At 46.2% G+C, this 12,735-nt stretch overlaps 2 protein-coding genes across 18 annotated transcripts in view; one reads left to right on the top strand and one right to left on the bottom strand.

Annotated features, from left to right (window-relative positions):
• ANKRD42 (ankyrin repeat domain 42) overlaps positions 1–687 on the top strand; it is a 24,784-nt gene extending 24,097 nt beyond the window's left edge. For 7 of the 17 annotated variants that reach the window (XM_075416839.1, XM_075416885.1, XM_075416962.1 and 4 more), the window contains one exon: positions 148–333. In XM_075416839.1, the coding sequence (XP_075272954.1) occupies positions 148–258 (111 nt within the window). In that variant the 3' untranslated portion in view covers positions 259–333. Of the gene's footprint in view, positions 1–147 lie in introns of all 17 variants that reach the window. The other 10 variants (XM_075416998.1, XM_075416863.1, XM_075416904.1 and 7 more) reach the window with 7 other exon arrangements.
• Positions 1–12,735, bottom strand: part of CCDC90B (coiled-coil domain containing 90B) — a 14,550-nt gene extending 1,815 nt beyond the window's left edge. The window contains exons 1-8 of the mRNA XM_075417013.1: positions 12,621–12,735; positions 10,313–10,432; positions 6,099–6,202; positions 2,565–2,666; positions 1,868–1,909; positions 1,717–1,788; positions 1,580–1,633; positions 686–800 (exon numbers count right to left, since the gene is read on the bottom strand). Of these exons, the coding sequence (XP_075273128.1) occupies positions 686–800; positions 1,580–1,633; positions 1,717–1,788; positions 1,868–1,909; positions 2,565–2,666; positions 6,099–6,202; positions 10,313–10,432; positions 12,621–12,717 (706 nt within the window). The 5' untranslated portion in view covers positions 12,718–12,735. The remainder of the gene's footprint in view (positions 1–685; positions 801–1,579; positions 1,634–1,716; positions 1,789–1,867; positions 1,910–2,564; positions 2,667–6,098; positions 6,203–10,312; positions 10,433–12,620) is intronic.

The following is a 12,735-nucleotide window of genomic DNA, read 5'->3' as shown; positions in this document are numbered from 1 at the left end:
ATCTAGGCAGCACCTCTGAAGCCTGAGGAGTTGCCTTTCAGATTTGTTAAGCTGCCGTTTCAATTAGTGTCAGAATAAGGCTCATTATGTTTCCCTTTGAACTTGTTCTCACTTCCAAATACAATGCGTTACTCTCTTTTTATCCAGCTCCAGTACAATGAAGAGTTCACTGGTTACATATATATTGAGAAGACAATCTCAAATCAGCCTGAAATTTTTTCTGCTTGGCAGGGGAAAGTACCAGCACTGCCACACTGACACGATGTGTCTGCGGGGGACTGAACGGGAGGCAGAACTGCTCACTCGGACCAGACCTGACTGACAGCGGACTTCCAGGGTAACTTAAGTGACCTCAGGAGAGCCTGTGGCAACTCTGCCACAGAAATGGCTGCCCCACAGCAAGCAGAGGTACTGTCGGACCAGACGAGGCATTTAGTCTCTCCATATTCCTCCTAATCCCGGTTCTGGGCACAATCCTAGTCCAGCTGCTGCAGTGCCTGCATGCTCCATCTCTTCTGTGTTCTATGTCACATTTCTTCCAGTTAAGGAGGGCTCTCCCCCACCCAATACGAGCTGTCTGCTGCTGCACGACGGACTTCTTAATTTCACTTAGCATATACTCTTGAATAAAATTCTGTACATTCAAAATACCATACTGGTACTCACCTCCTTGCCTATCACATACCTGCCAAATAACGTATTGTATCGAGTTTGTTCGATTCCATGAGCGTTTTTAAGGAAGCTATTTCAGTGTCAATTTTGTTACTGATTTCTGAGATAACACTGTTGGTACTTGAATCCTGAAACATTAAAAGACAGCACACATTTGACAATGATCTCTAGCCCTTTCAGTTTTGCAAAGCAAACAAGAATACCAAACTACCAGCAACAAGAAAGAGAAACAAATTTCCAACCTACCACTGAAGTAAAATACATAACTGGAAAGAGACCTTAGAACACACACAACACCGTTTAATACAATCCAGGAAGAATATTGAAAAAGGAGAGAGAAAAAGAGAAACCTCGAATCACACAGATTTTTGTCCCCCATATGCCATAGATACAGCGCATAGATAGTATCCCTACATTTTTGCAAAACAAAGGTTTAAGCATCCTCAAGCCCTATGCAGAAGAGGGAGTAGATGCTGAAGATGGGACATGTCCATCCTCAGCCTCTCAGATTTCGGCGCCCGCCAGCAGCTTCGAGCACTTTCAGCCCTTGAAACGCTTGCTTGGCTGTGGGCACCTGAACCGTCCCTCCGGTACGGCGGATCAGCTCCTGCGTGAACACTGGGAAGGGCAGCACGACAGCGCGCACCCCACCTCTAACAGCCTGCACTCGCGACGCTCAGGAAGTGACAGACAAGGCTTGTGTGCCGCCTCCTGCCCGAGGGGCGTTCAGCCCAAACCCCACAGACCTGGGCAATACACAGTACCACAGACGTGAGTGACACAGCCCAGCCTTTGGCTCTGCCATATTCAAAAGTCCACTAAGGTTCACGAAAGTCTGGGGTTTACATAACGTGCAATGCGTAACTGCATCCTGCTCAATACAAAATGAGCTCTGCTCAAGACTTACTTTTTTATGAAACTCTGTAGTCGCTTCCATCAGTTTCCTCTCCTGATCTGTAAACTGTGGGTGAACGATAAATTACAATTGTAGTAACGGAAAGCAAGACGCAGAACTGGTAAGGGTATCTGCGTAGACCAGCTTACCATATCCGTCACTCTGCTCCTTTCCAGGTTTATGTCTAGCTTGCTGTCAGCTCGAATTTTACCTGTTTCATTCTTTAAAGCAAATAAAGATCATGAAAATAAGTGTTTACCTTCCCTAATAGGGCTGTGTAGGTACGTGCTGTTTACTTACCATTAGCTGCTGTTTAACTTGATCTAATTCAATTTTCATTTTCTAAGTGCAGAGAAGAAAAGAAAAAAAACAATTTTACAAATTCAGAGAACTGCTGGCCATGTTGATCAGCCGCATGCACACAATCGTTCTTCCATAATTTTTCTCCCAATGGGGCAATGTGTTCTTCATTAAATATCCTGATGGGTGTGTTCAATTTGTATAGTCATATATAATCTGCAGGCAATTTTGCTCAAAATAAAGGGATTATTTTGTAACCATGATGCTCTTGTTATTCTGAGACTAAAGACAGCAGAAAAATATCAAAATGATATCAAGCAAAAGCGAAACGTGTCTCAATCATCAGTTTAATTAAATTGCTGCAAAGAAATGGCCGACCACTCTCCCTGCATTGTACGGTTAATGGTGACAAGACTCTACCAGAACCACCCTTAAATAATACAGAACACGATTCTAAGATGCACAGATTTTTTTTCTTTGCAGAAGAAATGGGCAAGTCTTACCACGTGAAATATATTTTTATGTGATCACAGAAGTTGTAATCTACAAACACTTCAACTCTGATAAAAGTATCCAGAATTACTTTTATATTCATATTTTGTTCCACAAAAATGTACAACAGGTATAACTGTGTACAACAGGTATAACCGCACATGTATCACAACTTAACTGCTTATTTTAAAATATTTATTAGTACCTCATTCTCTGCTCTCAAGTTTGCAAATTCACTTTTCTCCAGGATGACCATATCTTTTCGAATGGAGTCCAAATGTGCCATTATCTGCTGCAAAGTTATTTCCTGAGGAACAATAAAACACGTCATTGACTAAGTTGCATGCTTTCTGGCAAGTAAAGTTTTTTAGGTCTGAGATTATGAAAAAAGCTACTGCACTACACAAAAACAGGGAGAGACTCTCCAACAAGAAAGTGACGGAAACACGGGATTTTATAGCTGCAGTTCGTTTGAAAGACTCAAGAGGTTTTGGTTTTGTGCTTTTTCTGTTGCTTCAATACACTTAACTCTGAATTTAAGCAAAAACCCCAAAGGTATTAGTCCAAGTAGCTATGAAATAGACCCGAAACTAGAGGTCAGTCCTTCATTCTCTTCCGTTTGCAAAGAACATTCAGTAGCCCATGAAGCATGAATTGTTGGTTTCATTCCAGTTCCTACGCAAGCACTTCCATTTCTTGCCCACAAAGTCATCAAAAGTCAAATACCTGATATGAATGTGACACCGTCCTCTCCACATTAAGCGTGGGGCAGAGAGGAAAGCATTGCTGGAAAGCACTGAAAAAAGCCTGCCTGGTGTTTGGACTAACAAGTTCAGAATCCAACTTCTATTTATAAACTACAGAGTGGAGGAAAAAAAAAAAAAAGAGAATAAAGGAAGAAACTTTGTATTTTAGAGTCTCAAAAACAATACTGCTTTAGTTAGAGTAAGGAAGTTACCCTACAATTTAGCATGGAAAATGACCTGTCTCTGTGGGGTTCTGCTTTTCATGCTGAGAGCCAGCAAAATGAACAGCTCTCATCCGGACTACAAGCAGATCCTATGTCAAACTAAATTCGTTAAAATATGCCCTGACCCAGCTTCCACTGAAGTCACAGAATCACAGAATGGTTTGGGTTGGAAGGGACCTTAAAGATCATCTGGTTCCAACCCCCCTGCCATGAGCAGGGACAGCTTCCACCAGACCAGGTTGCTCAGAGCTCCATCCAACCTGGCCTTGAACACTGCCAGGGAGGGGGCAGACAGAGCTTCTCTGGGCAGCCTGTGCCAGGGTTTCACCACCCTCATGGTGAAGAATTTCTTCCTAATATCTAATCTAAATCTGCCCTCATAGTTTACAGCCATTCCCCCTTGTCCTATCACTACACACCCTTGTGAAAAGTCCCTCTCCATCCTTCCTGTAGGCCCCTTCAGGTACTGGAAGGCTGCTAGAAGGTCACCCTGGAGCCTTCTCTTCTCCAGGTTGAACAGCCCCGACTCCCTCAGCCTGTCCTCATAGGAGAAGTGCTCCAGCCCTCTGATTATCTTCGTGGCCCTCCTCTGGACCTGCTCCAACACATCCATGTCCTTCCTATGTTGGGGGCTCCAGAGCTGGACACAGGACTCCACGTGGGGTCTCACGAGAGCGGAGTAAAGGGGCAGAATCCCCTCCCTCGACCTGCTGGCCACGCTTCTCTTGATGCAGCCCAGGATACGGTTGGCTTTCTGGGCTGCAAGCACACATTGCTGGCTCATGTTGAGCTTCTCGTCCACCAGTACCCCCAAGTCCTTCTCCTCAGGGCTGCTCTCGAGCCACTCTCCGCCCAGCCTGTGCTTGTGTTTGGGATTGCCCTGACCCACGTGCAGGACCTTGCACTTGGCCTTGTTGAACTTCATGTGGTTCTTGCAGGCCCACCTCTCCAGCCTGTCAAGGTCCCTCTGAATGGCATCCTTGTTTGAACACAATAAAGTTTTTACAGTTCCCGGAAAAGCTTCAGCTGTGTTTACACTGCGGAGCTAACTTGCCTCATCCCATCTTAAAACATTCAGTCTCAACACTGGCTACGTTCTAAAAACCAGTGTTTCTGCCTTACACAATGCCATGCTGACTATAGTTGGGATACTGACTTTCTTTACACGTAATAGGGTCTCCAAAAAGAAAAGTTTCCATTTTGATGAAAAAAACCAGAGACACAAGTTCTTGTCTTCTTCTAAGATTTATAGAAAAAAAGTTAGATACCTTGTATTAAGGATAAATGCCAGTAAGATAAAAATCTGTTGGAAGTAAGGCTCAGCAGCTTAAATAAAACAGCAATGAATGCGTAATTGCATTAACTCACTGAAGAAGAATGACACGTAATTTCAGTTTGCACAGCTTTCCTGAGTAATTATTAAAACCGTTACTGTGCATCAGAGCTTTATTATCCTGGCCCAGATGTCTAGCCTGCAAGGAAATCTGAAGTTCTTTTTATTTTGGCAATTTGTTAAAACGAAATTTATCACCACCTCTATCAGCAGAAAAACCAGCCACGCTACTGAACTGGTTCACTGCCACCAGATACGTAAAGTACAACAGGTGTCACATCCAGACACGACAGGACAAGGGGTAATGGCTTCAAGCTGAAAGAGGGTGGATTTAGATTAGGTATTAGGAAGAAATTCTATACAGTGAGGGTGGTGAGGCCCTGGCCCAGGTTGGCCAGAGAAGCTGTGGCTGCCCCCTCCCTGGCAGTGTTCAAGGCCAGGTTGGATGGGGCCTTCAGCACTCTGGTCTGGTGGAAGGTGTCCCTGCCTGTGGCAGGGGGGTTGGAACCAAATGGTCTTTGAGGCTCCTTCCAACCCAAACCATTCCATGATTCTATGTCCACAAACACAAATTTGAGTACCTAAGCGAAGGAGACGCCTCGATGCTTTGCTGGAGTGCAGGCTGAGGTGCTGACCTGACCAGCGCAAACAGCTCGGTTCACACCAACAACTAAATAATTCAGAGCCCACTTGTGTCCCCAAGGGCCTGTAACACACCACAGACCATGTCCAGGTGGCTAAAATCTGTTCCTCCCGAGACGGGACGGCTCTGCCCACCCTGCCTGGGAGGAACAGTTCCTGGCCCTGTACTTCCATGTAAATTTTGCCCAGGTCAGGGACACCAAGCTGGCACAGGTCAACACCAAGCCAAGGTGCTGCAGTAGCCGTTGACCACTCTGGATGACCATGCAGTGGGGGCTGGGCCCACACACTAGCCACATTTAGCTTGTACTGTAGATGTAGCCTTGGAGACTGAAATGCAGAGTAAAATCATGAAATAATTTTAATACTAGTTCTTAGTTTATGAATAAGAAAACAGGACAAATACAGTGTATCTCAGAGCTGACATTTTTGCTAAAGTTCAGTAAAACCACTGGCAAGTTTCTGATATTTTAGATGGTCTCGTTATCTCTCAGGAACCCCTCCTCGAATCCATCTGCTGCCCTGACCTATTGTAAAGCACAGTTAGAAGTCTGGTTTCACCTCAGAGCTTTTCCGCAGCAAACAAAGCAATCTCTGCATTACACTTACACACTGCGGCTGCATTTGGAAAACACTCCTGCAAGACCAAATGTGTAAGGTATCACTGTCCTTAACACCACTTTGACTCTCTCAGTGAAATGTTTATAGTACTATAGAGTTACTCACTTGTCTTCTAAATATGCAACTATGAGCCATTATAGCTATGTATACATACACTGTAGATTACTTTTTACCTGCTGAGCCTGTGTAACCATATCCTTATAGACTGTGTCTAAGCTGACGTTCGACAGCGTTATTAATGCTGATACAATGGTCTCCGCTTGCTCCTTCCCAAAGCCTGGAAGGAAGTTGAAGTTGAGGCAGTATTAGAAGCTGGATGAAGAGAAGAGCAAGATGTATACAATAAACTGGGACACTCAAGCGCCGTCCCTAACTACAGTGGCAAATAGGAAGTCACAGCAAGGAGCCAGGCACTGTGACTTTTGACTGGAAAAAATACAGACTTGATGCTGCAGAACTCTGAATCACAGAATCACAGAATGTTCGGGGTTGGAAGGGACCTCTGTGGGTCATCTAGTCCAACCCTCCTGCCGAAGCAGGGTCACCTAGAGCAGGTTGTAGAGGAAAGCACGTTAACTTTCAATATACTGAAATAGTCTATGCATGCAGCCAACAGAAAGACCAAATTTCTGTACATTGTGTAACTGCTCACGCATTAGAAAAGTAATTCAGCAAAATTTTACTTTATAATGAACTTTTGCAAATTCTGATAAAACCACACTTACCTTGAGCTACAAAACATGCATCCCATAGAATAATAAAATGAAAAGGTAAGTCTGCGTTTATTGAAATTGTTCTGCACAGATAGGAACACATGCAAAACTGATTTTAAAACTGCTGCATCCATTGCCTGCAGCAGGAATTCAGACTGGGATTTTTGCCGTCTGATGATAAATATTACACTTTGCCCATAGCTTAGTGCCATTTTGGAGCATTAAAGACAATGTGTGGTGAAGAATGGAAGAAAACCCCAGCTGCCATATCTGATCTAGTGCTGAGAGCTTTCGCCCTAAGGATTTATTTCCAGCAGTCTCACTGGTGTGTTCCATTTCAACCGACCCATTTTATAAAGTGCGATCAATTAATTTTGTATTGAAAAATGGTTTCATTTCTCTCATTATGTAGAGAAATGTGCCACTGCTGCCTTCTAAAACACAGGTACTGTCCAGATGCACCATTGGTTTACATTATGAAACAAAGCTACGCATGTTTTAGGACATCCCTTCCACTAAAAGGAGTGCTGGCATTGCTTCAGTGCCTCTGAATTTTCAGGGTTAATTAGGTTTTCACCAATTCATTATTTTGTCCTTCCTCTATAGCAGGAACTGTCCTTGTTGCATGGAAGTTTAGAAAATGTGCAGAAACTCATACAGGGAAGAGAATGGAGCCTGAAAATGCCTGCAGCAAGTCTGAGAAAAAATAAATGCCTCTCTCACTTTTGTGACATGTGCAGGCTTTACCTACAGAGCCCTGTCACTGCAGTACTGAAGCCCTGAAGCACGCTGAAGTACAGTGCCAGTTTTTAAAAACTGTTAGGGAACAGATGTAGGGCACTACAGGCTGACCAGTCTGACGCATAAAAAAAATAAAACTTTGTCAGCAGACTACTAGGAGTCTTCTAACTACTAATACATATTATCATTAGACCCAAATGGTGGAAAAAATCCTAATCTCAGATTAGATTAAGTTCCAACTGTCGCTTTGGGAAAAGATTTTGGGATTTTAATAGTTGCTAGTCTGATGAAGATATCAGCTCAATGCTTAGTGGGGATCAATAAAGCAAACCAAACCCTTAGTAACTACTAAGAAAAGGAGCAGGGAACAAAACAGATGCATCCTCATGCTGCTGTTCAGATCCGTAGGACATTCAGTTGTCCCGCAATGCCAGAAGCTCTGTTCCCTCCCCTTTGAAACAGGAGGCGAGGGAAATAGAAAAGATTCACGGAAGAGCATCATGAATGATCAAAAGTATGGAAAAGCTACTGCTCGAGGAAAAATTCAAAGGGCTAGGATTCTTCTGTTTGGAAAAGAATCCTGGAGGAGTATGACAGAAGTTTACATAATCACGAGTGACACGAGAGATCGAATGTTCATTCCCTCTTACCACAGAAGAGCTGAGCGGGCATCAAACCAACCTCGCAGAAGCCAGGTTTTGCATAAACAAAAGGAGCGGGTGTCAGAAATGCCATGAGAAAGGACGGTTTGGACACTCATCAGTTTACAGCGGTTCAGGGACTGAATAAGCTTGTGAAAAGATTTCCACTGAAGGTTACCAAAACTCACACCTGACCCAAAAGACCTCCAGGGTGAAAACAGCTGGAGGCTTAGAAACTACAAGAGGACGTGTCACATACGTCTGCCCCATTTTAACGCTCTTCTGCAGGCGCCGACTCACAGCTGGTGCCAGGAGACAGAACCCAGGGCTAGACGGACCTTTCACCCGACTTCAGACTGCCACGCTCACAAAATAAAAGTGCAGGTGTTGAGAATATATCACAGCACCATGCTGCTGCAAATATTTCTAGTTAGAAAAACCCCTTAAGTTACTGTTAGCAGGCTAAGAGAAGGAACTTCTAGCAAAGCTGCTTTTTTTGCTAGAAAACAGTTTTTTAACTAACCATTTTAACCAAATAGTTCTTTTCTAACCATCACCTTTAAAAGGTCCTGGAGAACAGGAGAGGTGCCCGGGGACTGGAGAAAAGCCAATGTCACTCCAGTCTTCAAAAGGGGCAAGAAGAAGAACCCAGGGAACTACAGGCCAGTCAGCCTCACCTCCATCCCGGGAAATATGATGGAGCAGCTCATTCTGGAGGATATCATTAAGCAAGTGGAGGAGAAGAAGGATATGAGGAGTAGTCAGCATGGATTCACCAAGGGGAAATCATGCCTGACCAATCTGATAGCTTTCTACGATGGCATGACTGGCTGGGTAGATGAAGGGAGAGCCGTGGATGTTGTCTACCTCGACTTCAGCAAGGCTTTCGACACTGTCTCCCGTAACATCCTCCTAGGGAAGCTCAGGAAGTATGGGCTGGATGAGTGGTCGGTGAAGTGGATAGAGAACTGGCTGAATGGCAGAACTCAGAGGGTTGTCATCAGTGGCGCTGAGTCTAGTTGGAGGCCGGTAACTAGTGGTGTCCCCCAGGGGTCAGTACTGGGCCCGGTCTTGTTCAACTTCTTCATCAATCACCTGGATGCAGGGACAGAGTGTACCCTCAGCAAGTTTGCTGATGACACATAACTGGGAGGAGTGGTAGATACACCAGAAGGCTGTGCTGCCATTCAGCGAGACCTGGATAGGCTGGAAAGTTGGGCAGAGAGGAACTCGATGAAATTCAACAAGGGCAAGTGCAGGGTCCTACACCTGGGGAGGAACAACCCCATGCACCAGTACAGGATTGGGGCGGACCTGCTGGAGAGCAGCTCCGTGGAGAGGGACCTGGGTGTCCTGGTGGCCGACAGGTTAACCATGAGCCAGCAGTGTGCCCTGGCTGCCAAGAAAACTAATGGGATCCTGGGATGCATTAGGAGGAGTGTGGCCAGCAGGTCAAGGGAGGTGCTCCTTTCCCTCTACTCTGTCCTAGGGAGGCCTCATCTGGAGTACTGCGTCCTGTTCTGGGCTCCCCAGTTCAAGAAAGATGAGGAGCTACTGGAGAGAGTCCAGTGGAGGGCTACGAGGATGATGAGGGGACTGGAGCATCTCTCCTACAAAGAAAGGCTGAGGAAGCTGGGATTGTTCAGCCTGAAGAAGAGAAGACTGAGAGGGGACCTTATAAATGCTTATAAATATCTTAAGGGTGGGTGTCAGGAGGATGGGGCCAGACTCTTTTCAGTGGTGCCCAGCAACAGGACCAGGGGCAATGGGCACAAACTGAAGCACAGGAAGTTCCGTCTGAACACGAGGAAGAACTTCTTCCCTCTGAGGGTGACGGAGCACTGGAACAGGCTGTCCAGGAAGGCTGTGGAGTCTCCTTCTCTGGAGATATTCAAGACCCGCCTGGACAAGGTCCTGTGCAGCCTGCTGTAGGTGACCCTGCTTCGGCAGGAGGGTTGGACTAGATGACCCACAGAGGTGCCTTCCAACCCCTAACATTCTGTGATTCTGTAACTGCTGTTGTTACTCTACATTTGTTAAACGTATTATGTTCCTCGACTACATAAACTTGCCTACGGCTACAAACAAGGTAAATCTAATGTAACAGTTTATTTGTATGTTTACAGAGGCATTGGACAGTGTCAGGTGCCTCTCCTCCACCAACCGCCTCAAGAGGCTGCCAAAACATTTTATAACACCAAGTGTTGGTACTGTGGGAAAACCTATAGCACTCAAAGTCTTAGTACTTAAACTAGAAGTCTTTCTTTGAGTTATTTATCAGCTATCACTTACCGTGGGCTTCCAGATCCTGCACTAAAGCATGGGTATCAAAAGTCACCTTCCTCTGCTCCAGGGGCGTGATTTCAACTCTTCTGACATCATATGACCTCCTAATGAACGTGGCAGCAAAACCTGTAAGTGACAGCACGTGATTTAAACTTCACCCAATTGGTTTAGCATGCTATATGATAATTTTAATCTCTTTCATCACAGCAAAGCCACATGTAAAACATCAGCAGTTCTAACACACTGCCAGTTTCTGCTGGTTACAGCTAACATCGTTCATTTGGTTCTTTACAGACTCCCTCAATCACATTCTTTTTACACTTTCTTCTACCACTGTCATTTCCAGCAAGAAGTGCCATGTGTAAAGATAAAGCTACGAATTGTTTTTCAGAAAGTTATGCAAATCTAATGTTCAGAATGAATTCGTTGGTTCACCAGGAACGTAACTGGCAAACAAAGACATACAGCGCTTGCACCGTATACCTCAGAGATAGGTATTAGTCAAAGATCCCCCCTATTTACTACGTGAATGCCTTCCCACAAGATGTTTCACTGCTTCTCCTACTTTATTTCAAGCATATTTTCCCCTTCATCTTAACTTTGTGGGGCCTTGAATGTTACAGATTCTGTTCTGATAGATTCTTTAGATTTGTTATCTAAAAATCCTTGTTACTTCTAAATCCACGCTTATTCGATAGCTTTCTCACTGCTGGCTCTCTCCCTTAACCAAGATGTTGCTCTGTATCTTATCTGGACCTTTACTCAAAAACTGTATCATTTAAACAACAGGGAAGTTATGTTGTGCCACTGCTAGATAAATCAAGTTACATGCTACCTTGTATCTACTCGAGAAAAGCAACCATAAGCCAGCACTAGTATCCAAACCGAAGTCTGTGCAAGATTTAAGATTAAAGAGACAGAGGAAAGATTTGTGTTTAAGTGCATGAACACCGAATACTACGTACAAATAACTTAAAGTAACTCTAAAATTTACCATGGAATAAAATGGGTCTTTTATCACTGAGCCATAACAGCTTTTAAACACACAGCTGTTTGTCCTCTAAATGTGTTAGTGGATTTTCTTTCATTGGACTGAACATACACATTGGAGAGAGATTCTCTCAGAAAAGCCAATATTACAGCAGGAAGCTTTGGTCACCTAGACATGCTGCTCTCTTTCCTGCCGCTTCACTCCTGTACTGCACAGTGCTCAGACCAAGGCATCTCCAACACTTAACTGATTTTTTTTTCACAGACCGTATGTGAGGCACCATTTTCTGATGCCTTTCTGCACCCCTTGGCTAACTCCCATTGCTCCTCCTGTCTCAAACATTCTCTCAGTCCCCACAAGCTACTCAACTGACCGCTCTTCCCCATGTAATGCACCCTGTGCCTTGGGCTCATTACAGCCCCGAAGAAGGGCACTTTGTGCTCCCTCACACAACGCCTCAGGGACAGGCCCCCACGATCACTCTCAGGCAACTAGCTCAGCCCACCAAATCACACAATAGTTTGGGTTGGAAAGTGCCTTTAGAGGTCATCTAGCCTGACCCCCCTGCAGCGAGCAGGGACATCTTCAGCCAGATCAGGGTGCTCAGAGCCCTGTCCAACCTGGCCTTGAATGTTTCCAGGGATGGGGCATCGACCACCTCTCTGGGAAACCTGTGCTGGGGCCTCACCACCCTCATTGCAAAGAATTTCTTCCTTATATCCAGTCTAAATCTACCCTCTTTTAGTTTAAAAACATTGCCCCTTGTCCTGACACTAGCGGCCTTGATAAAATTCTCTCTCCATCTTTCCTATAAGCCCCCTTCAGGTACTGAAAGGCCACAGTAAGGTCTCCCCGCAGCCTTCTCTTCTCCAGGCTGAACAGCCCCAGTTCTCTCAGCCTTTCCTCACAGCACAGGGGTTCCAGCCCTCGGATCATTGCTGGGGCCTCCTCTGGCCCCACTCGAACAGCTCCAGATCTGTCCTGTGCTGAGGGCTCCAGAGCTGGACGCAGAACTCCCGGGGAGGTCTCAGCAGAGCGGGGCAGAGGGGCAGAATCCCCTCCCTGGCCCTGTGCCCACACTGCTGGGGATGCAGCCCAGCGCACGGTCGGTGTTCCGGGCTGCCAGCGCACACTGCCGGGTCACGGCCCGCTCTTCACCCCCAAGCCCGTCTCGGCAGGGCTGCTCCCGTCCCCTCACCCGCCAGCCCGCGTTGGTCCCGGGGGTCGCGCGGGGCCCCGCACTCGGCCCTATCGCACCGCGCAGCCTCCGCCGCCACCCGCAGGCCCCGAGGCCGCGGTCCCCCTCCCCCCGGCGCCTCTCACCTCTCCGCGGGACCGGGGGCAGCGGGGCCGGGGCCAGGCCCCACCGGCAGCCGCCACCCCAAGCCAGGAGCGCGGCCCCCCGCCCGCCGCCCCTCATCGCGCCCCGCGCCCCGCG

This window comes from Opisthocomus hoazin, chromosome 1 (genome assembly GCF_030867145.1).
Source record: "Opisthocomus hoazin isolate bOpiHoa1 chromosome 1, bOpiHoa1.hap1, whole genome shotgun sequence".
NCBI classification, from domain to species: domain Eukaryota; kingdom Metazoa; phylum Chordata; class Aves; order Opisthocomiformes; family Opisthocomidae; genus Opisthocomus; species Opisthocomus hoazin.
The sequence above is the reverse complement of the archived record's forward strand: the minus strand, read 5'-3'. Positions and strand labels throughout refer to the sequence as shown.